Source organism: Euprymna scolopes, chromosome 35 (assembly GCF_053919585.1).
Source record: "Euprymna scolopes isolate OS-2025 chromosome 35, ASM5391958v1, whole genome shotgun sequence".
Taxonomy (NCBI): Eukaryota; Metazoa; Mollusca; class Cephalopoda; order Sepiida; family Sepiolidae; genus Euprymna; species Euprymna scolopes.
Genome location: NC_136516.1, coordinates 30,270,281 through 30,297,431, shown reverse-complemented (window position 1 = coordinate 30,297,431; position 27,151 = coordinate 30,270,281). Strand labels below are relative to the sequence as shown.

General features: G+C 31.8%; 1 protein-coding gene and 1 long non-coding RNA gene across 8 annotated transcripts in view; one reads left to right on the top strand and one right to left on the bottom strand.

Moving 5' to 3' along the window:
• Positions 1-16,536, top strand: part of LOC145259781 (uncharacterized) — a 353,454-nt gene extending 336,918 nt beyond the window's left edge. For all 7 annotated transcript variants that reach the window (XM_080117540.1, XM_080117545.1, XM_080117541.1 and 4 more), the window contains one exon: positions 634-16,536. In XM_080117540.1, the coding sequence (XP_079973666.1) occupies positions 634-1,900 (1,267 nt within the window). In that variant the 3' untranslated portion in view covers positions 1,901-16,536. The remainder of the gene's footprint in view (positions 1-633) is intronic.
• On the bottom strand, positions 16,314-22,465 carry LOC145259784 (uncharacterized). Its single transcript, XR_013864206.1, has 2 exons — positions 22,318-22,465; positions 16,314-17,069 (listed from the first exon to the last, which is right to left on the bottom strand). It is a non-coding gene; the product is annotated as an uncharacterized LOC145259784 (long non-coding RNA).
• Positions 22,466-27,151: the final 4,686 nt, after the last annotated feature.

Genomic DNA, 27,151 nt, shown 5'->3' with positions numbered 1-27,151 from the left:
GGATAAAAAGATATCCTTAGAAAAGTATCGATTTATTAAACCCAATTTCAGGACATTTTAAACACGTCTGAACACTTTCCTTGTTCCATCCAAACTGATTTGTCTCAGCATTGTTCATTTAATATAATTTCTAAGTTTTGTGTAAGTTTTGCTAACCAATTGTTCCAAGAGGTTAACTGCCCGAATTCTGCCAACCCTTTGTCTATGATGCATCCTTTTTATGTTTAAATCTCTCTACGAACACAATTGAGTCAAATATGTTCTAGCTGACATACCCACTAATATTTAACAAAAAGAGGTCTAACAATCAAGTAATCATTAACAATTGTTTTATATATATATATATATATATATTGTAACAGGTGGATGTAATTTGCTTGAAGCATTGTATAGTATGTATTTAATACGTAGAAGGCAGTACAATGCAGAGGTAACATAAACACACAAACTGAAGTGGGTGAAAAAGTTTTATTAATACAAATGTATTTGTAATTTGTATTAATAAAACTATTCTTCATCTGCTTCAGTTTGTGTCTTTCCGTTACCTCTGCATTGTACTGCCTTCTACGTATTACATTTAAAAATATATATTTTTATTTTTAATGCTCATATATTTTCTCTTTTGTCTTTCAGGCGAGGTACAACAGCATTTGTGATTTCCTGGATTCTTATTTATATTATCATTCAAACGTGCAAGTTGCTTTCCGCAACGGATTATCTTGTGTGTTTGGCGAAGATTAACCGGACACTAATCCACCCCCGCAACATTCACAACTGGCAGTCGATTCATGAACGCAGGAGAGATGTGCTCCTGTATTCGGCTCATTACCGACCTCTTGGGGACACCCAAGCGGTTCACATACTGGCAGTCGGGACCGGCATTCCCACCGGATTGGTGTGTATGTTGTGGTATCCAGACTCGTTCTTTCCAGTCATTGTAAAAGCCAATACGTTGAATCACGATGTCGACGAGGTAAGGAGAGGGCGGATTATTGAGCAGTTTTTCTTTACATGCGCATGCAATTCGACCCAAGTTCCGGTTTACGTGTCCCTGACGGGCCCGCGCTGCACCATGCCGACGACATTCCTCCACGTGCAGATCCCGCAGAAAACGACCCCACAGAAGGAGTTTGGCATCTGTATGTCGGTGACGTCTACCAACATTCATCCGAACAGGGTTATCGAGTGGGTGGAGGCTCACCAAATGCTCGGCGTTGACGAAATTACTCTCTACTACCATACTCTCTCGAACAACATGTCTCGAATCCTAAACCAGTATCAAAAGGAGGGATTTGTTAAGCTGCAGTATATGTCCGTGCCCAGGCGCTATGGAATTTGGTCGGATTTCAAGATTATATCCTCGCTGTCACTAAACGACTGCATGTGGAAAAATATGTACCGGTACCGCTATGTTTTTATTCTGTTAAATTTTGACGAGATTGTGATTCCGCGAATCCATAGTAATTATAGCGAGCTGATCGATTACGTCGATCGAACTGAGGGCTTGCTGATGCCCGCAACCTCATACCTATTTCAGAACACTGTCTTTAATCTTTGCTCTCCGGATGCAAAGGACCCCCCTTTCTCAAACTTTCTCCGCTTTTTGAAGCGCGAACCCCCAAGCGAGGAGATGCGAGATTTCCGGTCGTTAATCAACCCCAGATATTGTCTTTCCCTCTTTATGCATTACTGTCATTCGTTTGTGTCGGGTGAGGCGATGCCCTGGACGGTCAAGGTGCGGCAGCATCTAGCTCTGGCTCATCACTATCATACGGTTCCGAAAAGCAGAGTTAGCTGTGATAATCTCAAAAAGAATTTATCTCTCGACAAAACGGTCGATCGCTTCCGCCAATCTTTAAGCAAACGCTGTCTGTCTAGAATTTCTCAACACAAACTTTGATTTTAAAAAAAAAAAAATTTTTTTTTTTTTTTTTGTTAAATTATCAAAAAAATAAGAATCAAAATGAGACCATTATTGCCTCGTAAAATACTCTGAGATTTTTTTTTTTTTTTTTTTTTTTTTTTTTTTCCCAAAAAGCCAAGTCGACCTTACGGTCTTCTTTACAACAGACTTGGTGATATCAAGAAAGAATCGTATTCCTTTCGGCCCTAAAATTGTACTATTTTTAAGGTCTCTGAATTCGTACTCTTCTAGAATGATCTAGGCCTTGTTTTGTTTTATTTATTTATTTGTTTTTGATGTTTGACTTATGGTACCAATATTCTGGGTACCGTGAAATCCAAATAAATCCCAGTCTTTTTTGCCTGGCACAATTCTGGTAATCTGACAAAGTTCTGATGACAACACAGTCTTTACTTTGCCAATTTCATTGCCCTCTTCCCACAAAAAAAAAAAAAAAAAAAATGTCATCCAAGAATCACTTCTTCATTGAGACCATTTTTTTACCATGCGTCCATCACAGTGTCGAGAACGCTTACTCTCTGGCCTTTCGAAGTATCTTCCATATTTATTAATTCTATTGACTTTATGATAAAACTTCATATACAATCAAAAGAGATATATGCTCTTAAAAACGCATCTGTAATATCCCAAGAGCTTCCTTGATTTCACAGAGAAAAAATGTTTTTAGAGTACAGCAGAAATGACCAGTGGGTAAAATCGCACGGTTTCGCAAAATGGGTTCAATCTATGCATCAGGTATTAATGTAAAATATTCTATGACCTTCTGATAAAACATGATTGAAACGATATAGGTTTTATCGTATCTGACGATCTCAAGACTTTCCGTAACGGGTGAAAAAAAGGGGTTACATGACTGAGCATGTCATGCTTACAGATTTGATAAACCTGCATCTGGTTCCTAGCAGTCCTAATTTCACTGTACGAGCTGTCTAATTATGAAATGAAATCGGTCACTAGGGAGACAGATTTATCGTTTGGTTTAATTGTGGATGGGGAGTTATGGATTTTTTTTTTTTTATTTAATGAAATATCACAAAGTTTTTTTCAAGGAGAATAGAAAGATAGTTATTTCAGGGATTCTGGAGAAGGCTAAGAGGGTATCAAACTGGAAAGATGTTGGTACTTATGCAGAATATGGACCGAGCTATTTTTTTTTTAGATAGGATTTTTAGCGCTTCTATTTTAGAGAGGGATTATCTAAGGGAGATAACTCCTATTTACTTTTAAAAAAAAATGGAAAAAGCATTGCCGAAACAATTTACGAAAATGAAATTAAGAAACTTTAACAAAAACGAATACACGAATTTTTTTAATAAAAATAACAAAAATGAATATAAATGAAAAATATTAATACACGAATATTATACCCGAAAATTATAATCAGTAAATCAATCGAAAAAGGAAACAAGTTGAAAACAAGTTAATTAAAAAAGTAAAAATGAAACAATGGTAAGTAATAAAGTAAACCAAAAATAAATAAACTATAAAAATGAAACAATGTCAAAACTACAAAAAATAAATGAACTTGTGTTAATAAACAAAAATTATATCACATATTGATCCCTTATGGCAAGAATTATGCGAGGGAATACTTCTCCGTTTTCCGCCAAAGAAACTCCATGAGATGAAGGTGGAACATCTCAGTCTTGATCCCCAACAATTTCCAGAAATGTTTTTTTGGCATGAGACTAAAAACCAGATATATCTTTTGGCATGTGACTAAAAACCAAAAGGGATCAATATGTGATATTTTTTTTTAAATTAATTTTCGTAAACTGTTTTAACAATGCTTTTTTTTCATTTTATTTTATTTTTTTATGGAAATTATCTCCCTTAGATAATCTTTCTCTAAAACAGAAACGCTGGATTGGCAAGTTAGATTCAATTTTTACGCTATTATTTGTTTGTTAAATTGTTAGCTAAAACTACAAAACGCCTTCTCTCTCTCTCTTAAGAATGGGTTTCTAAATAATAACGTTATAATTTCAGCACGGTCCGCATTCTACATGACTAACCAAGATGTGAGAAAAACAATACAAGATGAAGAAACCGTTTTCTTTCTTTCTTTCTTTCTTTTTTTTCCCCCTTTTTCTCTTTTGTTTCTTTTTCGTTTTTTTATGAACAAAGCCATCATGGTAACAAGAAATCCCAGAGGGGCACGGTAACATAATAAATGATTAAGATATTTTGTGAATTGCTAATTTATTCAATGTGATGGGGGAATAATATAATGATATTTATCAATAATAATAAAAATATTACGAACGTATCCATTCCACCAATAAAGGACGGGGTTTCTCCAAGGCGAAAATTAAGCATGAAATAAATAATATTCGTCTAAGGGAGATAACTTTAAAATTAATGATAGTTATTTCCCTTGATTATCTAAGATGACAGAGCATTTTGTTTTCTGAGCAACAATATTTGGCCTTCGGGACAAGATCACAGTGTAGTATCTGTTCTTCAGATGCTGCACTTCAATTTCTTGTTCTCTGTCAGTGGAGGAGAAGTCCTTCACGACAGAGACAATTTTTATTTTTGTTCCACGTTAAAAGACGTATTTTTCTCCACGTTAAAAAACGACCCTGGTGTCTAACTCTGTCCCGTGGGGAGGCATTGTAAATAGGAACAATGAGTAATTTCTATGTTTTGGATGGTTGTTCTCATATTGGATAGCATTCTTACAATGTTTTGGCCGATGCAATATTAAAATGTTGTGAAAATAACATTAAAGATGAGAGCAGTTGTCCAAATAATACAAATCATTGATCACAATGTAAAAAAAAAACGAAAAAACTCTGAAACATAAGTCGTTAGTTTCTTCCATGCAATCATATTTTTTCTTTTCCTCTTCTCCTTCTCTCTCTCAATCTCTCTTCCTTCCCCATTTTATAGTAGTATGAACTGCCATGCTCCGTTTCCAAATAATTTAATATTTTCATTATGCTTTTGTTTTTATATATATTTTCTCGCTATTTTTCTGTCATTACTTTTTGCTTATTAACCTGAAAGATGGATTTCTCTTTATGCAAGAATATTAAAAAAAAGAAGGTAATCTCTAATTAAATAAGGTGTCTCTCTCAATTTAAAGTGAAGGGAGGTCACTCAATTTAAAGTAAGGCGGCCACTCAATTTGATAAATAACTTTAATCTTTTTTTTTATTATTTAATACTAGCATTGCATAAGTTAAGAGATGTTGAGTTTGGTCAGTAATTAGATGGGTACTATGTGAGAATACCAGGTTCTGTAATAGACAGTCCACCTGGACTCATAAATGGATGCCAACCTTGCCTGGACGTATAACTGGTGACAAACTAGCATCCTACAGAATTGTTTAAAGTTATTTGTTTTTCGTAGCTTTATAAAATTTAGGTTAAGCATTTTTTAATTATTGCATTTTTATTGCACCTGAGTATGCAAAAATAATCTTGGAAATGTAAAATTCCATGTTAGGCTAAATTATCTAAGAAAAGCGAAATTTCCATTAGAAGCGAAGCTGTTTTGACATGAATGCTCAAAAAGCAAATAATGTTATTTTTCAATGGAACCTCAAAACTGCTTTTGTTGAAAAGGGCATTCATCGCACAGGCTGGGATCATCCACTTGTGTTGGCACACAAACCTCAACTGGCCATAAGAAACTGCCAAGTAAATCAACAAACTCTAACCCTCGGCTTGAATAAATACATAAATATCACTGAGACCCCCCCAGAAAAAGCGCTTGAAAATAATGGTCATCCTTATCTATGAATATAATTTAAAAATAACTACTGCCTTGGGATTCTGTATGTGAATAGCCATTAATTTAGGAAGAACCTGAGAGGGATATAACCACAGCAGGGAACCTCGTATCTGTAGCACCATTACCTTTTTCAAGTGGATAAATCAAATTCTGGGTGGTTGAAACCCCAAATTAGAAATATTTACAATTTTTGGGGTGGTTTCTCTTCTCTTGATCAAATAACACTCACTTGCAACAACAAGCATGTTATTTGTATACATTGCAAAAATGCAACCATGTAGTGTATTTTTATGATGGACTGGATTAAGAAATAAACTGAAATTAACACTTGTCATTTAAAATGGAAAGAGAAAACCAACTTTAGATTAAAGAAGATGGCAAGATGGCCAATGATCTGGTAGGTCACCCCAGAAAGATCACTTGAGATAATAGGCAAAAAAAAAATACTGCTTAGGAGTTCCCTATCCTAACAGTGATTAAATTTGCAAGATCCTGAGTATGATAGTGCTTGGATTTGAAAGACCACAGCAGGGAATCTTGTATTTGCATAAACATTACTCTTCGTTTTTTTTTTTTTTTTTTTTTTTTTTTTTTTTTTTTCAGATGGACAAATCGAATTCTGGGTGGTCAAATCCAAAACCAGAGATATTTCCAATATCTTGGGTGATTTGTCTTCTCTTAGTTAAATACTTCTCATTTGCAGCAATCCACTTGCTCACACTTGACTGAATACTGCATAGACAAATTTCTTTTCAAATATATTTTAATGGAGTGATACAAACATTGAATACCTTACTGCCGTACATACTTGGCCGTGAATTTTGAGCTTTGTTTTGAAAAGGCCTTATTTCTATTATTACCTTGAAAAGGCCTTGAAAATATGGGAAATGTCTTGGAAAGGCCTTGAAAATTGTAGCCTTTATGTGGACTAAAAAATTGTGTCTGGATATTAAAAATACAATCAAAATACTCTTGAAATATTTTTTAAATATCAAAAATAAAATCGAAATAAATGCATTCGTATGAAATTGCATCAAATTACGATTTCCAGTATTGTTGATACAAGAATTATGTCCCTTTATCACAAAATTACCCAATGTTAATTTACAGATGTAGCCAAAATGAAAATCAAAATAGAAATAAATACTATTAAAATATTTAAAAAATATTGATTAAAACGTTAATTTCTTTTTTGTGTTTATTATATTATTCTTCATGTATCAAATTTGTTTTTTTGAAAACTTGAATTCTGTCTGAAAAAGGCCTTAAAAAGTCCTTGAAAATGGACATTGAAAATTTGTATGACTCTTGTATTCGCTTACACGTTTTTAAACGTAAGGTACACAACTTATATTATATTTCTTAATTTAAAATGAGTTATCTCCCCTTGCTGATTTTTATTTTTAGGTGATTATTTAAAAATGTTTCATATTATCAAACGCTGTGGTAGGAATAAATAATTTTAACAATCCAAAGACTGATATTACGATTAATGACGGAGGTTCCAGGTGTTCTGTGCGAACGATGCAGCAGGTTAAATTCGGATGCTTGCATAACACAACTACTTGCTAGCAATACGAAGACGCTCAGAGAGAAAAAAAGGGTGCTCATAATACCTGGCAGTATGGCAGCAGGTTTTATATAATAGAGTTTATGTAGTCGAACGGATATGAGCAATGAATGTATGGAGTACTGTTGTCATATTTTGGCTGATGGATCTCTGTCCCATTTGAGGGTTCTTGATAAGATACAGAAACAAAAGGCAACAAATAACTCCATTATTTTCTCTAGGCTGTATCTTGTTTTCTTGCTAATTTATTTAGTTTTTTTGTTCAGTAAGTTCATTTAACTGGTTGCGTCTTTTCAGTCATCCCCCAACCCCCAAGGGGTGGCGGAAGAGCCTAAAAAAAGATGTACATTCACTCTGACATTGAACACAGGATCTATTTGGCTTCTTTGCCATGTCAACTTCCTGCCATTATGCCATGTCCTAACATGTAGCTCTAATTCTAACCGTAATGGAAATTTCTGTTTTTCTGATTCATTTATTTTTATGTGGAAAATTCTATCCGCACTTTTTTTTTCTTTAACACTATTTTGACCCATTTACGTTTACTATTGCTGCACAAATTGTCCAAATAAAAATAATTCCATGTAAAAATTCAGATGAGCGGGGGTGGCAACTTGACTTTGCTGAATAAGGAGATGGAGTGTCTGGAGGAAACAGCCGTCACAAAATTTTGACAACTTGTTTTCACTTTTCTATGCAAGTCCATATTTCCATACCTCTCCACTCGAGGGCAAAGTTAGAGACAAGGTTGTTGTTTATATGTGGAATATCTACCTCACCATAAAAGAACCACACTGGGTGGGACAAAAATAAAAATTGCCACAGTCAAGAAGGATCTCTCTTCCTTTAATGAAAGCAGAACAGATTCTCCACTCTAATCCTAACCCAAAAGCCAGGAAGATGGCATGAAATTAGAGCTGTATTTGCTGCAATTACTGAGGATTTTTATGTAAAGAAACCGCAAATTTTATATGGAGTCATTAAGATGAATGTTTATTTATATATGAATAAATGCACATTAGTCCTTATTATAGAGTGAAGATTCTATCAAGTGCGAGTTTATATATTCATATGAATGTACGCAAAATAAGGACATGATGATATCCAAAGACTTGCAGGATATGTCGGTACAACAACTGAGAACGAAAATGGCTGTTGTGTTCTTAGACTGCTTCCAACAAATCTTGTAAACAATGTTTATGACAATGATTTCATGTAAAATGGGGAATAATAATATTCCAACTTGTCATGAAGCTGGCTGAAAATTTCAAAATAATTCAATAGATTGCTAAGCGTCAGATAATAGCTAATTCTTGGAGGTGTGAAATCTGTAATTTATCATGCACCTTGAACCGTTATTCGCAGTTAATTGATGGTTGGAGGTGGAAATGTTCAAAAGATAGATTTTGTTGTTCAATCCGAAAAAAACTTTTTTTTTTTAGTGAAGCAAACTTTTCTTATCTTTATAATATACTAGATGTACCCGGCATTGCCCGGTATTAAACATAACATGAAATTCGTTTTAAAAAAATGGAAAGAAACTGAGACATGTGCATGCGAGTATTATGTTTTTTCTGGAGTTTATTTTTGTTTTAAGTAAAAAGAAAATACTCGAGCTGAGATCGAAACCAGAAGCTAAAGTCAGTGAGTCAAGTAGGATAACCATTAGGCCAGCTTAACACAATCTTTTAAAAACGTTTTCAAACCTTATTTTTAATATAATAAATCTGTCATGTGAAACGTTCACACATACGCATTCATGGAACAGTTAGAAAATAGATAAAAATCTAATGACCCCACGTACCAATTTTTCAGTTTTAACCCCTTAGCAGCCCATATTTCTGGATGAAAACCGATTACAGTTTTCCACATGTCTGAATATACTATATACCAAATTTCAAGTCTGTAGATCCAAAATTCGTTGAGTATATAGGTTGAGAAGTCTCCACACACTGACACCCATTGTCACTTTTATAGATATATAAATATGTTGAGTAAGGAGTTCTTTCAATTATAGTTTTTACATAAAACTCAAACCCAGAACCCATTTTCTTTTTCGACAGCTATGTCTACACATTGTCAGAATTGCAAAACTACTCTCAAATTCTTATCACGGGTTTCAAATTGAAAATTGAAGCTGAATGTTCATTATAAGAATTTTATCAAATATATATATTTTTTTTACTTATTTTATGTTTAATTCTAAAATTTTCCTACACCCCCCCCCTCCTCCTGGATGAATGATGGTCGAAAGCTAATAAAACTGTTCATTTTATTAAATTGCCTCGTAAGATTTTCTTTCAATTAGTACGTTCGTAAGACAAATAATGTTAGTGTTATTTGGATTCTTTGGACTACATTTCTTGTCTTGAGAATGTTTCAGTTGATGTAACCTTTGACCTTCTTCAAATGTATCTTGTTGAACCTAGGAATCTGTATGGAATTTCGGATGGAACCCTTTATCTAATCCAATGAGGTAGCATGATCTCGTTCTGTCAGCCATGACTGAGTAGCAATCCATGGTAATTTGTATTTTGGGTGTCAACCGCCAGAAGAGTGTAACTTTTACAACTGAATTTTAGCAACTGCACTATCCACTGTACCATGGATGCTTGCAGACAATTCTAATATGAATTTTAAGAGCCTTAAACCAATTTTATTTCTAGATGTAAATATCATTTATTATTGCATATTATTACTATATGTATGTATTTGTGTGTGTATATATTATAGATATGTGTGTGTTTGTGTATATGTGCATATATATATATATATATATATATATATATATATATATGCATGTGCGTGTATATATGTGTGTTTGTGTATGTGTGTGTGTATATATATATATATATATATATATATATATATAATATATATATATAAAATGATGGGACAATTTCAATATTTTTTCCGATTCTTTATAAATATTTAACTATAGAGTTGTTATTTTTTGCCAATTACCGTAAAAACATATGTTAAATGTACAGATATTTTTGTAAACATAAAAATACACTTGTAGGGGATGATCTATCGATTTTAGTTTTACTGGTAGTTTAAAATCAATAAATATTTATTATTTTATCATTATTACCAGCAGTGGAAGATTTTGCTTTAAACAAAATCAAATAAAAAAACAATTAAGAGTCGTTTTGGCATCGAAAAATAGGCATAATTTTTCTGATTAATAATCCCAACACTAATATATATATATATATATATATATATATATATATATATATATATATATATATATATATATATATATATGAACATGAAATATGAGTAATATTAGCATGTGAGTGTTGATGAATGTGAAAACAAAACTTTCTATTAACATTCACATTTTTCTGTAAATGTTAGTCAAAAGGTCTTGGGAAAACAACTTTATATATGGAAAAATGAAAGTGCGTTGCTCAAGATGTCATTTTTGCTTGTAAATTTTTTATTTACACATTTGAACAATTATACACAAGAAGAAATAAAATTTTAGTTTGGATAAATTTCTTTACTGCAAATAATAAAATTTGTTCATTTGTATTCTTCGGTCTACTGTTCTCATCGTGAGTTATTTTTTTACAATGTTTCCGTCAATTGACCTGTTACCTTCAGGAGTATCTTGTCGAACTCTGGAATATACATAATATATATAAATATATATAGTAATAAGTGGCAATAAAATAGTGTGTGCATATATATTTTAATTGCAGAAATTATCCTCTGGACCAAAATACTGTAGGTTTGCAACAACATATGCAACATGCAAATTTATTATGTCTAAAATATTAGCCACTATCTTGTGTAACTCTAGAACAACATTTTAGATACATTTAGTCGTTATCATAAAATCCTACATTACATCCTAGGAGCAACATCATAACAATCGCAACATTTTTAGACAAAGTAGTTCCTATTTTTCCCTCTAAATGTAAAGTCCCCCCCCAGTCATCACTGGGAAGAAATATACATATTATAATTATATTGTCCTGGCACCCTTTGTAAATGGATCATACACTCCTGGACATACAATTATATTCCCATTTCCCAAATCAAAAATAATAATTTTTTCCTTCTAAAATTGTGGCAATTCTCATTGGCTGAGAGCTGAAAAATCGATTATTGTGGATTACACATCTTATTACAAAAACGAACATGTCTGATCTTTACAAATATGGCGGCTCTCTCTACACAAAGCAATCGTTTTATAAATACAAAAATATTAACAGCTCATAATCAGAAATTTATGTATCACGATGCAACTACTCCCCACCCTCTACAAAAAAAAAAAAAACAGTCCTTGAAACAAAAAACATAACATTTATGGATAGCATTGCATTTTATTTTTTTATTTCGAATCTCATTAACAAGGATGCTATTTTTTTGTTTTTTTTTCTTTTATTTTGTATCATAACGGGGCGTTTCCTTTTTTTTTCTTATATTTTTTCTATACCTATGCATGCATTAACATCACGCAGATCCCCCCCCCAATGCACAAAACCCTGGAACATAGCATTAATATTTATGCGAATTTATATGTTTAATTTATTTTGATTATAGACCAATTATAGACACACTTTTCCTTAAAATGACAACTTTTCACTCTTTTTGTTCATAGTATTTGCGCATGGGGACCCTGACAGCGATTATCAAGGTTAAAGTTGGAGCAACTATTTTGAGCCCCCCCCACACACACACACAAGATGGGGGTGTATTCTGAAAGGCATTCTAAACATACAGATGTTGCAAGTGGCCATTCCAAAAGCCATTCTTAACAAAAGCTGTTCTTTACATGAGGAGTTGGTTGCTTGGCAACAACAACAACAAACACCATACTTTTTTTTTTTTACGAGGTCGGGCATGTTTGGTTATAAACTAATTGATTTTTTTTAAAAAGATACATTTTTACCTTAGATCCACCTACACACTTTTCTTTAAAATGACAACTTTTATAGGTTTTCTACTATGCTGATTAAGAATATCTCATTTACATTTGGCGGATACTGTCACTCGCAAATTTCTTTGTTGATTCATAGTATTTGCACATGGGGATCCTGACAGCAATTATTAAGGTTAAATTTGGGGCAATTATTTTAACAGCCTTACAAAATGGGGTGTCTATTCTGAAAGCCATTCTTAACATAGGGATTTTGCAGATGATCATTCCGAAAGCCATTCTTAATACAAGGAGATTGGGGGTGTCCATTCCGAAAATTGTTTTTGAGTTGGGCAACAACAACAACAACAACCATACTTTAATTTTTTTACAAGGGTGGGGGCATGCTTCCACCAGGCAAAGCCGGTTACAGGGTTCTGCTAGTGTGTATATATATATATATATATATATATAATGGTTACTTCATTTAATCACATAAACTAATATACGAAAATATAATTTTATGCATAAATTTTCAGTATTTACTTCAACAGTGCTCAATGCATATGTAGAGCTGGGTAATAAGTTATAAAAATATATATGGTAATTAAGCTACACAGAATATTCTGCGTTTCATTGTCATGAGAATTCGTCATAAGCCTGATGAATTCTCACAAGGATGAAATGCGGAATATTCTGTTAAAAAAATGGGATTAAAAAAATATTCAATAAAAGTGTTCAAAAATAAAATTAATAATTTTGCTCCCCTTGATACTGTTGAGCTTTTATCTTAATAACAATTTTTTCTTAACAACATGGTATAACAATAAAGAAATGGAAATGGCTATTCAAAATTAAATATTGTTAATATTATAGTGCAGAGGCTATTTAGCTGTAAAGTCCAAAAAAACAAAAAAACAATTAGCTTAAGTAGTATTTGCAATGAATTTTAACTGAACAACAATTTTTTTCTTAACATGGTATAACAATAATGAAATGGAAATGGCTATTCAAAATTAAATATTGTTAATATTATAGTGCAGAGGCTATTTAGCTGTAAAGTAAAAAACAAACAATTAGCTTAAGTAGTATTTGCAAAGAATTTTAACTGAACAACAATTTTTTCTTAACAACATGGTATAACAATAAAGAAATGGAAATGGCAATTCAAAATTAAATATTGTGGTTATAGTCAACTAACGTACTTCCTAATTTCTGACGTAGCACTACCGAAAACGTTGGCAAGGCAAATCAGTTCCTTCACTTGTATTGCTCTGCAGTATTTCTATTGTGAAGCGTTTTATTGAAATAAAATATAAGAAAAGGACATTATTGAAAAAGTATACAATAAAAATTAACAAAATTGTAAAAAGATAAAATAATAGAATGAGTCTTTATTTGTGCTTTTAATAACGAAATTAAAAAAATAAAGTTTTTATTTTAAATTTTATAATAAATATATGTTTGTTTTAAATTATAAAAAAATAGAAGTTGTTAAATTTTAATTTATATAATAAATATGTTTATGAAAGTATAAAAATAAAATTATTGAAATCACAATAGAAATACTGAAGAACAATAAAAGTGAAGGAACTGATTTTGTCTTGTCACTGCTTCCAGTAGCGCTATGCCGGAAATTAGGAAGTATGCTAGCTGACTATAACCAATATTGTTAATATTATGGTGCAGAGACTATTTAGTTCTAAAGAAATTATTTGATGCCTTATTTATAGGGCAGTGAAACTTTAATGTGTTCATTGAAAGTTTGACCCTGACAAAGAATAGTAAATTTGTTGATCAAAATTTTGATTAAGAGAGATGAATATAAGTTTTAGCAAAAACAGCTGAGTCGTTACGACAACCATTTTATTTGATTTTTGATTTTTGTTTTCGTTTTGTTTTTTAAAATCAATTTTGTTCATTCTTGTTAATTACATTAATCTGTTTTATTTTTTGTGTAAATCATTTTCTTGAATTCGACGGGTTTTGTTTTTCCTTTATTTTCAAACAAGAAAACAGTCTTTGTTTTAAATTTTTTCTTCTTTCTTTCTACAAAAATTTATGAAATTTGGATACAATCAGATGGTAAGAATTGAAAAAGAAAAAAAAAAAATGTCTTAAAATGGACAGACTAAATCATTTTATTTATTTGTTTCCATTTTATTTGAAGTTTAAGAAGACTGGTTTTTGATAAAGTTGAATCCTACCATTATGGTAAAAGATTTTGGCTTTTTGGGGGAGGCGTGGGGAGTTTTTCTTAAAATATTTTTTTGGTGCTTGTTCAGAATTCACCCATTATTAAAAAACTAAAAAATAAACAAAAATCTGTATGATGTACACATTAGTGATAGAAAAAAAAAAATTGTACACCAAAACTCAACTAAATTGGTCAAGATTTAAAAAAAAAATATTGTACACCAAAACTCAACTAAATTGGTCAAGATTTAAAAAAAAATATTGTACACCAAAACTCAACTAAATTTGGTCAAGATTAAAAAAAAAAAATCAAATTTGATCACTAAACTACACATGACAATCTCACAACGCCATCTTGAAAGCAGTCTAAATCAGGGCTCTACAGACAAATTTATCTTTAGTTGACCTTTGACAACTAAATATTTTCGTTTACTAGCCAAATAGAAAAGTTACTAACCAAACCCACATGATTTTTGGAATATGGCGTCTTCGTTCTGTGATGAGCACATACATCATTTTGATTTTTCTGTATTTTATAAAGATGCACCGAATTTTATGTTGAGACTTAAAGGTATAAACATTCAAATTTCTTTGGATGATTTTTCTTTTAAACAGCTTTCATATAAAGAACACTTTTATTGTTGAAATAAATTGACTTTGCTTGTTTTATTAAAAAAGTTGTAAAGATTGAACATTCATTTTTCACTCAGTAATGAACTTTGGAAAATTGTCAGTGAAAAAAAAAAAAAGTAGCCAAAAGATAAGCGTTTTATTATTTCTAGTCGCCACATGGAAAAATCACTTGCAAATGCGACTGTTTCGCTCACAGCATAAAGCTGTGTAAAGTGAACAAGGGAGATAGTTACAAATCCAGATTTTAGAAAGCCATTCTTAACATGGGGAGGGGGCATCGGAAAGACTTTTAATTTGCTTAAGGATGATTTTCTTTATAAAAACTAAAACTACTTGATCAATTATATGATTTTTGGAATATGATTTTTTTTTCTGTCACGTGTATGTACATTATACAGGTTTTTATTTTTGTTTTTAATATAGGGGAATTCTGACCAAATACCCCTTTTTTTTGTTTTATAGTTCCCCCCCTCCCCCCAAAAAATCAGGATTTGATCTCTTAATAATAATAATAATAATAATAAAAAAAGAAAGATAAATAAAAAAAAAAAAAACGAAAGGAAAGAAAAACTCTTTCAACATTTGCAATGCAAAGATATCTCTCATAGCAGGACACATCTGCTCTAGAGACAAAACCATTGTGATATATTAATAAAAAAAACAAAACGTTTAAATAAAAAAAACAAAAAAAAAAAACAGGAATTCATTAACAGCGTCACTCTGACTTGCTTGGGTGTGAAGTATGAATGTGAAAAGAGTGGAAAACAGACAAAAACAAAACTTTTTAAATTATGCAAAATGCATTTTACTTTATTGCCAAAAATGCCACTCTCTGGATTGAATAATTGATTCGGAAAAAAAAAATCATGTTTGGAAAAAAAAAAAAAAAAAAAATTCAAATTGAAAAAAAAAAATGAATTGAATTTTTTTTTTATTAAAATATAATTTAATAAAAAAAACGATTTCACATTGAAAAAAAATTAATGAAAATTTTTTCTTAATTTGAAATTCATTCAAATTTTTTTCATAAAAACAATATTTAATTTAAAAAAAAAATTTCAAATTGAAAAATAAATAAATTTTTTTAATTAAAAAAAATTAACTTAAAGTTTCAAATTAAAAAAAATCTAATAAAAATATTTTTTTTAAATTAAAAAATGATCAAAAACTGCTTAAAAACAAAAAGAACTGTAAAAATAAAATTCCTTCATTGTAGTTCTAATTCTAAGACTGCTCTTCCTATTCAAACTTTTTCTCTTACTCGAACTCTTGTTTCTTTCAACACAAACAACTTGACATGGCACTAATGTTACTGTTAATTCGGCTTTTAAATAAAGGTCCGCCATTTATCTATCAGCCCTCCCATGGAGATCCGTTAACATTCACGACATAGTCCATCCACTTCACCATCTCTGATTTAAATTAAATATTTCAGGAAATATGAGTGTATCATTTCCGTAAGTTTCTCGTGACAAAACCTTTTCGATGAGGTTGTATCTTATTGTTTCGTAAAATAATTTGTCTGTAATAATTTTTTTTTCAAAACTTATTTTGCAAAAAATGATTCGAAATGTTAATAAAACAAAAAGAAAAATTGACTTGAAATCTGTTCTTCCTTTTTTTGATTGTTTTTAATTGAATTTTTTAAATTGATTTTTTTAATTGTTTTTAATCGATTTTTGAAATTGTTTTTTAATTAATTTTTAAAAATTGTTTTTAATTTTTAAAAAAAATTGTTTAATTTATTTTTTAAAATTTAATTTTTAAATTTATTTTTTATTTACTTAAATTTATTTTTTTATTTTTATTGATTGTTTTTGATCAATTTTTCAAATGTTTTTATATTGTTTTTTAATTAAGAGTTTTTAGTTGATTTAAAAAAAAATTTTAATGGATTTTTTTAATTGCTTTTTTTAATTGATTTTTTAAATAAAAGAAAATTAAATTTGTGCATATAACAACAAAAGTGTTTTCAATCTGAGACGTAACAGACGGCCGAAGCCTCCTGTCAAGATACTTGGACACATCTGTAAACATGGGTCTGATGATGTCTCAACATTGCGGCAATCCAGGCATTATCATCTCCCACATGTGGCAAGCCATGGTTACTTATCAATCCATCTGTTCAGCACTGAAAAGAGAAAAAAAGCTTCACACCAAGCAGAAGTTCAGTTTCTAAACGAATAATAAATGTTTATTATTATTTTTCTTTTGTCTACAAATGGTAGCGACCCCTCCCTGTAGAAAAGTGCCCAGTTGAAGGTGAAGATATTAATATTTTTAGCCAATTTTTCGATATTTGTTGTCTGAATGGTCGAGCTAAAAAGAATACTATCTTGTGAAAATCCGTCGCATCTGTCAAGTCTTAGGCAGACATGCAAACATACATATATACATTTATATATTGGTAGTTCAAATTTTCAACTCAAACCGATTAAAAAGCTTGCCCTATCTCTGAATACCCTTTATGTAAAATTTCAAATGTTTAGACCAGAAATTGAATAATTTGGAAGAAACTGCACCGGTCAATTTTTTTAAAACTTTGATCCCTATTATGACCCCTTAACATTTATTGTTTTGGGCTCACATCAAGTTATTAAGTTAGATCCATGTCTAAAGAACCTATATCTAAAATTTCAATTTTCCAAGATATGAAGAAATTAAAGTTTGAAAAAGTGGGGTATCACTTTTCTAATTTAACATAAAATGAATAACCACTTTATGGCCACCTTGGAGCGGGGGGGGGGGTCCATTATTTATTTATTTATTTTATTTTTTTTTTTTTAGAGGTTGTGTTTATTATGGTTTGGTAGACCAACACAAAACCTACCTTAAAAAACTTGTTTTCTATAGGTCTTCGGGTGTACTGAAAATGAATATCCCATTTAAATTTTCTGCAAATAAGTATTTTTCCGAGTATCAAGTAAAATTATGTACATGTTTGTACAACAATGGCCATCACTCATGACATATAGAATTACATTTATAATTGAATATTAAGAAAAATACTTATTTGTGGAAAATTTAAATGCTATATTTGCTTTCAGTACATCTGAAACCAATAGAAAAAAAAGTTTTTAAGATAGGCTTTATGTTGGTCTACCAGGCCACAATTACCAAATAAACACCACCCCTAAAAAAAATAACATGCAAAAAAAAAAAAAAAAGGTGGCTATATAGTGGGTGTTTATTTTATATTACATTAATATAGAAAAGTGATCCTCCACTTTTTAAAACTATAATTTCTTCATATCTTGGAAACTACTCGTTTTCTGGATTTTAAACGTTATTTTCATTTTCAGCACGTTCGAAAACCTATAATAGTTGTAAATTTAAAGGATTTTTTGAGGGTCGAAAGATACTGCAATAGTTCCTAATTCCATTCATTTCTGTGGCAGTTGTTTAGTTGTTCTGAAGTAAAGGCTTAACAAATGGAGCAAAAGGTGGCTTTGTGGCTGGGTTTGAATTTCATGACCGCCAAGAATTGTCACTCTTTACACTAATGATTGCATAAACATGAAACACTAGTGTTTGTAGGTGTAAATAAATAATTATTGTTTAATTATAATCATGACTTTCTGTCTTCTGATTTTCTTAGTTGAAATTGAGTGGAGTTTGTTTAGGAAAAAAGTTGTTTTTTGCTGCTCTGCCCTCTACACACACACACACACACACACACTGCTCAGGTCCAGGGCCTCATTCATGATGAATGGCTTTAAAAAAATGGCTGGAATTTCCCAGAATGACAAATGTAGGTTCTGTCATGAGTGTGTTGAAAGCATAAGCCACCTGATATCAGGTTGCAAAATCCTACTCGCGGATGGCCATTACACTAATAAGATCTGCAAATACCTACACTGAATGCATGCAAAGAGTTAGGACTTGCTGTAACTGAAAATATTCGGGATCACAGACATTTTTTTTTTCTTCTTTCTAAAACTCTTCATCCCAAACAAGGCGTATTGCCAATTTGACTTAAGGGGTTACTATTTGGGACCATGTCTACAGGGGGACTATGCAAGTAGACGAGCAATATGACTATTCACATTACATTTAAATTTCTGCGTGTCAGTACAGTCAGGGAAGCAGGAAACAGGGAATTGCAAAGTCTACCAGCCATAGGAAAAAAACTAGTAGAGTAGAAGCTACCAGTTCTACAAGTATTTTAATATTGGATGCTCTGACGAACTGCAAACCCTTGTACCCCCTCAACGTAAATACCCCCGAGAAACCCGACAAGCAGCAAAATCCCACCCCTACACAGTAAAGATCCCTAGATGTAAGAAAGCCTTTTACTCTAATAGTTTCTTCCTCAGAACTGCTAGATTTGGAACTTCCTTCTGGGTTCCGGCTTTTCCAACTGTATTGATTCAAGTGTAATGTGAACAGACATCTAGCTGCTCAACTTCCTCCATAGTATCCCCTGCTACTTATGTCCCGATAGTAGCCTCCTACATCAAAGTGGCACTGCCTTGTTTTGGGTGAAAATGGAATTAAAAAAAAAAATGGTTTCTGGCATCTAGGAACCTCTACAACGAAGGGATGAGATTTTGCTACTAGAGAAGTTTGTCAAGGGGGGTACAAGTGCTATGAGTTCATCAGAGCACATTCCATTAAAGTATTTGTAAAAGATTGCAACATTGTGGCAATCGGACCTGGGGTTATTTTTTTAATTTATTTTTTTTTATTTATTTATTTTCTTAATTCAATTTTCACCCCAAACAAGGCACAGTGCCACTTTGAAGCAGGGGGCTACTATTAGGGACTTAATTAGCGGGGTCATTATGAAGGGAGATGAGTAGAAAGATGTTTGTTAACATTACACTTGAACTTCTGCATATCAGTGCAGTTGGGAAACAGAATCCCGGAAGGGAGTTCCAAAGACCCGCAGTTCTGGGGAAGAAACTATTGGCGTAAAAGGCTTTCTTGCACCTAGGGATCTCTACTGTAAAGGGATGAGACTTAGTAGCTTGTCGGCTTTGTCGGGGGTAGTTATGTCGGGGAGGTACAAGTGTTTGCAGTTCGTCAGAGCATTCACCATTAAAGTATTTGTAGAACAGGCAGAGGGATGCAACATCTCGTCGATGGGACAGAGGCTGAAGCCTAGATGACAGTTCAGAACCTATCAGGTTGGCGACTCTCTTTTGAACCCTGTCCAGGAGCGAGAGACAAGCAGCAGATGCACCAGCCCAGATGTGACAACAGTACTCCATACATGGGCGAATGGTGGCCTATAGAGGTATAGGATACTGTCAGGCGTAAGTAGTTTTCTAGCATGGTAGAGGGAGCCAACCTTCCTTGCAGCAGCCTTGGCAATGCTCTCAATGTATCTATTCCAGTTCATATTCCCTGTAAACGTTAGGCCGTGGAGTTTAAAAGAAGTACTTTCAGGCAATGTGTTCTTGGCCATTGCTATTGGTGGTAGAGAAGGTTGCTTGTAGTTATTGAAGGAAACAAGCTTAGTCTTAGCAGCATTAAATGTGACCATCCATTTTTGGCTTATGGCTTGTTAACAGTGCAGGACCTATTAGATTGGAGATTTTTCTTTTTTGAGAATGGGGGAGGTTGACCCTGCCCAAGATGGAGAGACTTTCAGTAGATACACCAGCTCAGATGTGGCAACAATATTTTGCATGGGCGAATTGTCGCTTCGTAAAGATATAGGATGCTTTCTGAGCAGTTTCTGAGTAATTTGTTTTAGTAATTTCTGAGTAATTTTTGAGTATGCTAATTCTAGGAATCCCCAATAAGCACGTCATCGATGAAAGCATGACAATAGTAACTGTTAAACAAGGAACCAAAAACCAGTCATGCGCAAACACACACACATCATCATCATCATCATCATAAGGTTTTTGACCAAGTTTAATGATGCTGTTTGTTGTTCGTTTCTTTAAGTAGGTTTACAACATAGTGCATATGAGCACATGGGAAAATATCAGCAGCAGCAGAGGATAGCTGGTGCGAAGACATTAACTGCAGCAGCAGTAGCCAAAAAAGGCACATATGCAAATTAGTGTGCGTGAGAAGAAAAAGGAAAAATGGAGAAAGTGTACACCACGTGGTCAGAGATACAAAATCGGCACGTTAAAGAAAATTGATGTGTAAAGTCAAGGACGAGAATAGGTTGGCTGTAGTCAGCATGAGGTCAGAAGAAAGAGAAATGTGGGCCAGGCTAGATGGACATGTGGCAGTGAAATTACAAACAAAGCCCCTAAAGTCCGTTTTAATGAATTTGATATAACTTGAAGAAAAATTAATTTCTCGAACTACCGATATTATCATTGAATAAGCATTGTTTATTTAATATTTTCACACACACACAAAAATATAATTGCAAAAAATATTTCCTCTTTTTATTTTTAGATTACATGTTTTGTGTAATTGTCATATGTAAGATTCTAATATTTTTCTGGATTAAATAAATGTGAAACTTTCGGCATAATATAATTTTTATATAATTTTGAAAAAAAAATTTTTTTTGATTTAAAATTAAGAACATGGAAAATTAATTAAACTAAAAAATAGTAAAATTTTTACAAGCGTTCATGATAAGAATGTACGGATGCACGGCTGGAGAAAAAAGAAAACCAGCACTCCTTTCCTGCCTCAAACTACCTGACGTCATTTTCAGACAGCCTTTTGAATTTTGGGGCTTAGAATCCACACGTAGACGACTTCATTTGTTTTTGCTTAAGTGAAGCTACAATCTCTTGCTTTTGGAGGCTAATTAAACTATTTTTTGTACAAACAAGGTGTTTCTTTTTTTTTTTTTTTTTTAAATTATCTTTGAAATAGACCCAGAAAACTAATATTTGTAATTCAAAGTATTTTTACAATAAATTTATTTAACTTCAAAAATTAGCTGTATTTGTCATCTTCCAAATGTCGCTGTGAAAACATTTTTCATTATAACTTTTTTTTTTTTCCACGTGTACAAATATTTTTTTCGTTTTTGAAATAAACTTTAGGCTTTAATCTTTCAAATACAATCAAAAAGTAGTCGGAAACCAACAAAAAAATCATAATAAACGGCTTTCAAAATTATGTCCGCCATTTTTGCCCGTACCTATTATACATTTTGAGCATCGGCTATTAGGTGTATCAGAATTTTTGGGCAAGTCGCCATTGTAAACATTTGATTAAATAGACTCTCCATGTCTACAAACTTATAACAATATGAAAATGTAATTTCAAACCCTAATTTTTATTTTAATAAAATGAGCAAAGACCAAATTTTAAAATCAGAAAAGGTTTAATCATAAGTTATACAATATTTTTTTTTCATCAGTTTTCTTTAAAAAAAATTTGTTGATTTTCATGAAATCTAACTTCATCGAAATCTAATAAATATATATAACTGCCAAAAAATCACTCACCTGTTCAAAATTACTAAGCCTCTATTCTTCATGTATAAGAATTTGTCCATATTTATATATAATATATTCAATGTATTTTTTAAATAACCGGATTTTTAAACGAGTTCTGGAAAAGTTTTTTTTCGGCATATGTTATCCGTCATTAGCGAAACCGGAAGTTCGTTGATTGTCGATTTGTTATATACGGAAGCAGCAAAGTGACAAAAATAATTATTTCAAAAACGTAAAAACAACACATTAGTAATCTCGATAGTAACTATATGAATAAACAAACATTTAATGTAATAATAACGAACAAAAACACGTTATTTATTTTTTTACTATAAGCATATTTTATTCAGTTTTGTATAAAATAAATGAACATTTATGTATATAAGTGTTCAATATATGCTAACATATTAAAAAAAAATATGAACATTTCATTCATGGATTTTGGCCGATTACAAAAAATTCGTTCTACCAAATTTTTATTTTTTATTTTTTTTTATTCTCTTAAACAAATATATGAATTTTTGATTTAATATATTTTAATTCTTCTTTATCGAGTGATTTTTTTTAATATCTAAAAAAAAGAAACCATTGAGTGAAATAGAAAAAATTGTCGTCAGCATCCAATATTTACTTGACAATCTAAGCATAACATAAACTTCCACTTAAAAAAAAAAAAAAAAAAAATCAGCGTAGTTTTAAAAAAAAAGGTTTTACACTTTAGACTTTACAGGTAAATTTCCAAAAAGCACCTCTGTTTTTTTTTTTTTTGTTTAAAATTAGAATATTTATATTTATTGATCTTTTATCTTCAATTTGTAATATATAAAACTTTGGTGAGTAAATTAATTCTTTAAATTCTAATAGACATTCCAAAATGGGGAGGATTTAAAAAAAAAAAACGTTTGTCTAAAATATTATATTTGGGTTATTGGAAAGAGCATAACATTTCACATTGATCCTAAAAATATCGTAAAAATCGAACCAATAGAAAAATTTTGATAGATTTTTCAAGTTTAAAAATTGAAAAATATTTAACTCGTAAAATTCAATTGATTTCATTATGTAAAAAAAAAAATGTCTGCATGAAGGCGCGTCGGCACTTTGTAAACACTGTTTTTTTTTTAAATAAAAAAATAATATTTCTATTATTTTTTAAACAACTTTAATAGTTTATTTTGGAAGTATATTCCATAAAGAAAATAAACAACCCACTTTCAAAAGAAAAATTACGATTTTTAAAAAAATATTTTACTCGCAGTTGTGTGTTAGGGGTGTCAAAAATTACCTCAAAATTCTGATACACCTAATAGGCTATTTATTTTGCACGTATCTAATAAAAAAAAGTCTGTTTTCATAGTTTGAAGAGATTATTCGACATGGTTTTTGCTTGGGACAGATAAAAGAAAAACTCTAGATTATTTGAAGAATCTGCAGCTTTAAAAGTAAAATTTTCATCAATACATGACAGAAGTGAAAATGTAAAATACATGTCACTTTGAAATATGAATTATTTCTCTTTATTTTTTCAGGAATAGGAGTTTACTAAAAGGGGAATAACTCGAGTCGGCCTATTTTATAAGAGCTTGCATAGAGTTATTCCCCTTTACACTCTTCTCTTTCTCTGATTTTAGAAATTGGTTCTGCAATCGTCATTGATTCACGGGAGATAACTCTAAGCGATTCCTTTAAATTTTCATACGCGAATTTGGACGCTAATTGCAGAATTACTTTTTTTTTTCTTTTTTTTTTTTTTTTTTAAGAAAACGCAACTTGTTTACAGTAGCACGCCAGCTGATATTTCGGCTTGGCGATGAAATACCCTGGAAAAGTCACGTCTGATTGCTTGCAAAAAAAAAAAAAAAAAAAAAAAAGAAAAAAAAAGAAGTTTTTCAGCTACTTTATTTGACGCTTATTTGGGATTTGGGTTTTATCTAAGGAAAATACAAAGGAACATTTACAAAGGAAATGATATTTTGTTGCAGATAATTTTTAAATTTCTTTATTAAATTCTGAAAAAAAAAACCTTTATCATAAACGAAGATTTCTTTTTTTTTTTTTTAAGTATATAAACATGTTTCATTGACAAATCGAAAAATAATTTCATCATTGTTCGAAAGATAAACTTTATAATGTTTAGAAAAATCTTCATTTTCTGCCTCCTGACAAAATGAATGTCAGTATACATTAGATTTCTATAAAATATTGAAGTTTCTTAGTAAATAAAAAAAAAAGGAAATTCGTTCCCTTGTTCTACTGATTTTTTTAGTTCCCTGAAGAATTTTTTTTTTGTTTGAAGAAATCACTTTCGCGCAATGCATGATTTCTTCAAACAAAAAAAAAAATATTCTTCAGTGAACTAAAAAATATAAAACAGGTACTACTAGTCAATGACCAGTTCTAGTAGATAAACAAATAAAATTATTAACAACTTTAATCAAGCTACTAATATTCAACAAGAAAAAAATCCTCAACATGTTTACATTTTTTACCATAACCAGCTACATAAGAACTCCAAAACTGATGAAAGTATTCTAAAAATATAATACGCAGATACGCATCTCCCAACAATAACAAAAAAGTCAAGTTTATTATCTATTATAAAAAACTACAGACGACTAACCTCTTAATCAAAAACAACATTTCACAGACAAATAACTTGCTAGAAAAAAAACAAAAACAATGTAGTTTAGCAATTTAATTACCCATTAGGAGAATGTATCTCTAATACTCCTAACTACATAATGTATCTCTAATACTGCTAACTACATAATGTATCTCTAATACTGCTAACTACATAGGCCATACTACAAACACATTGTCGCAAAGACTAACTCTCTACCTCTCCTACTCCAGTTCAATATCGCAATATTTAAAAAAAAACATGGCTGCCATCATTCCAAATTCTGAAGAATCAAAGCGATAATAAAATAAATAGATTGAAAATAATGTAAATTACGAATGTAGTCGAAATATTTTAAAGAAGAAGCGTTATATGAAAGCAAGAACATAGAAGATACTTATCCATGAGTTTTCTATTCCTCCCCTACCACCTCCCAATCCATCATAACCCAATCACCCCCCCCCCCCCATCCCAAATAGAATGATGCCAAATAGCCAAGAAGTGTCAAGGATGATGCAAAGACCGAGGAGAGAGCATTGACCAGTCATCCGCTGGACAAGTGCGAAGAGAACTGGGACCTTGACGTGGCTTATTACCACTCCAGTTTCAGTGGAGACCAATGACCGCTGCCAGCAAGAAATCAATTGTCAGCGGTTGTTGCGATAATGCAAATTCACTTGCCTTTGCTTTGAAGAAGTGGGGAGTACTGGAAAACTGGGGAGACTCTTTGTCATCCCGATTCCAGGGAACACCACAGGTTATTTTCAATAAGATGTCCGTTATGACCTGTGTAAATACTCCTTGTACGCTAATAATAATAATAATACTGGAAGCCTCAGATAAATAATGTAAATTACGAATGTAGTCGAAATATTTTAAAGTGCTTAGGGGCGTAAATTTTAAATATGTATATAAAATAAAATAATTGGGGTGGAGGGGGATTCGATTTGATGTATCAATGTGAACCTCCTCCCCTTGTTAAAAATTGTCCGCCCACCTAATTCTTAACTAGCCACCACGTGACAAAAATGAAATATATATATATATATATATATATATATATATATATAATTCCAAACGTAATTTTTATAACACAAATTTAGAAATAATATGCTCGAGGATGATGGAAATGTTCCGATCGAAAGCGCCCACTAAACAAACATATAGATCTGACCCAAATAATTTTGAAAAAAGCGCAAAAAGAATTATTCGGAGATTGGAGAAAGTAAAAAAAAAAAAAAAAAAAAGGATAGTGAAATAAAAGAATTCGGTGCTTTTCAATAACATTTGTCTCAATGAGAATATGCTGCCTAAATATACCCAGAATATATATATATATATATATATATATATATATATATATATATATATATATATATATATATATATATATTCACATTCAATGCTGCCAAGACTAAACTCGTTTCCTTCAATAATTACAAGAAACCTTCTCTACCACCAATAGCAAAGGCCAATGACTCTTTATCTGAAAGTACATCCTTTAAACTCCTTGGCCTAACGCTCTCAGGAAACATGAGCTGGAACAATTACATCGAGAGTATCGCCAGGACCGCTGCGAAGAAGGTAGGGTCTCTCTACTGTGCTAGAAGGATACTAATGCCTGAAAGTATCCTGTACCTCTATAAGGCCACCATTCGCCCATGTATGGAGTATTGTTGTCATATTTGGGCTGGTGCATCTACCACTAGTCTCTCGCTCCTAGACAAGGTTCAAAAGAGAGTCATCAATCTGATAGGCCCTGAACTGTCATCTAAACTTCAGCCCCTGTCCCATCGACGAAATGTTGCATCCCTCTGTCTTTTCTACAAGTACTTTAACAGTGAATACTCTGACGAACTGCAAGCACTTCCCCTCGACGTAAATACCCCTGACAAACCCGACAAGAAGCTAAATCCCACCCCTTCACAGTAGAGATCCCTAGATGTAAGAGAGCCTTCTACTCCAGTAGTTTCTTCCCCAAAACAGCTAGACTTTGGAATTCCCTTCCGGGTCCCTACTTCCCCAACTGTACTGACATGCAGAAATTCAAGTGTAATGTGAACCGACATCTTGCTGCCCAACTCCCTACACAGTACCCCTGATACCTATGTCCCTGATAGTAGCCCCCTACAACAAAGTGGCAATATGCCATCTTTGGGGTGAAAATGTAAAAAAGAATACATATATATATATATATATATATCGTTCATCAAATTCCGTCTG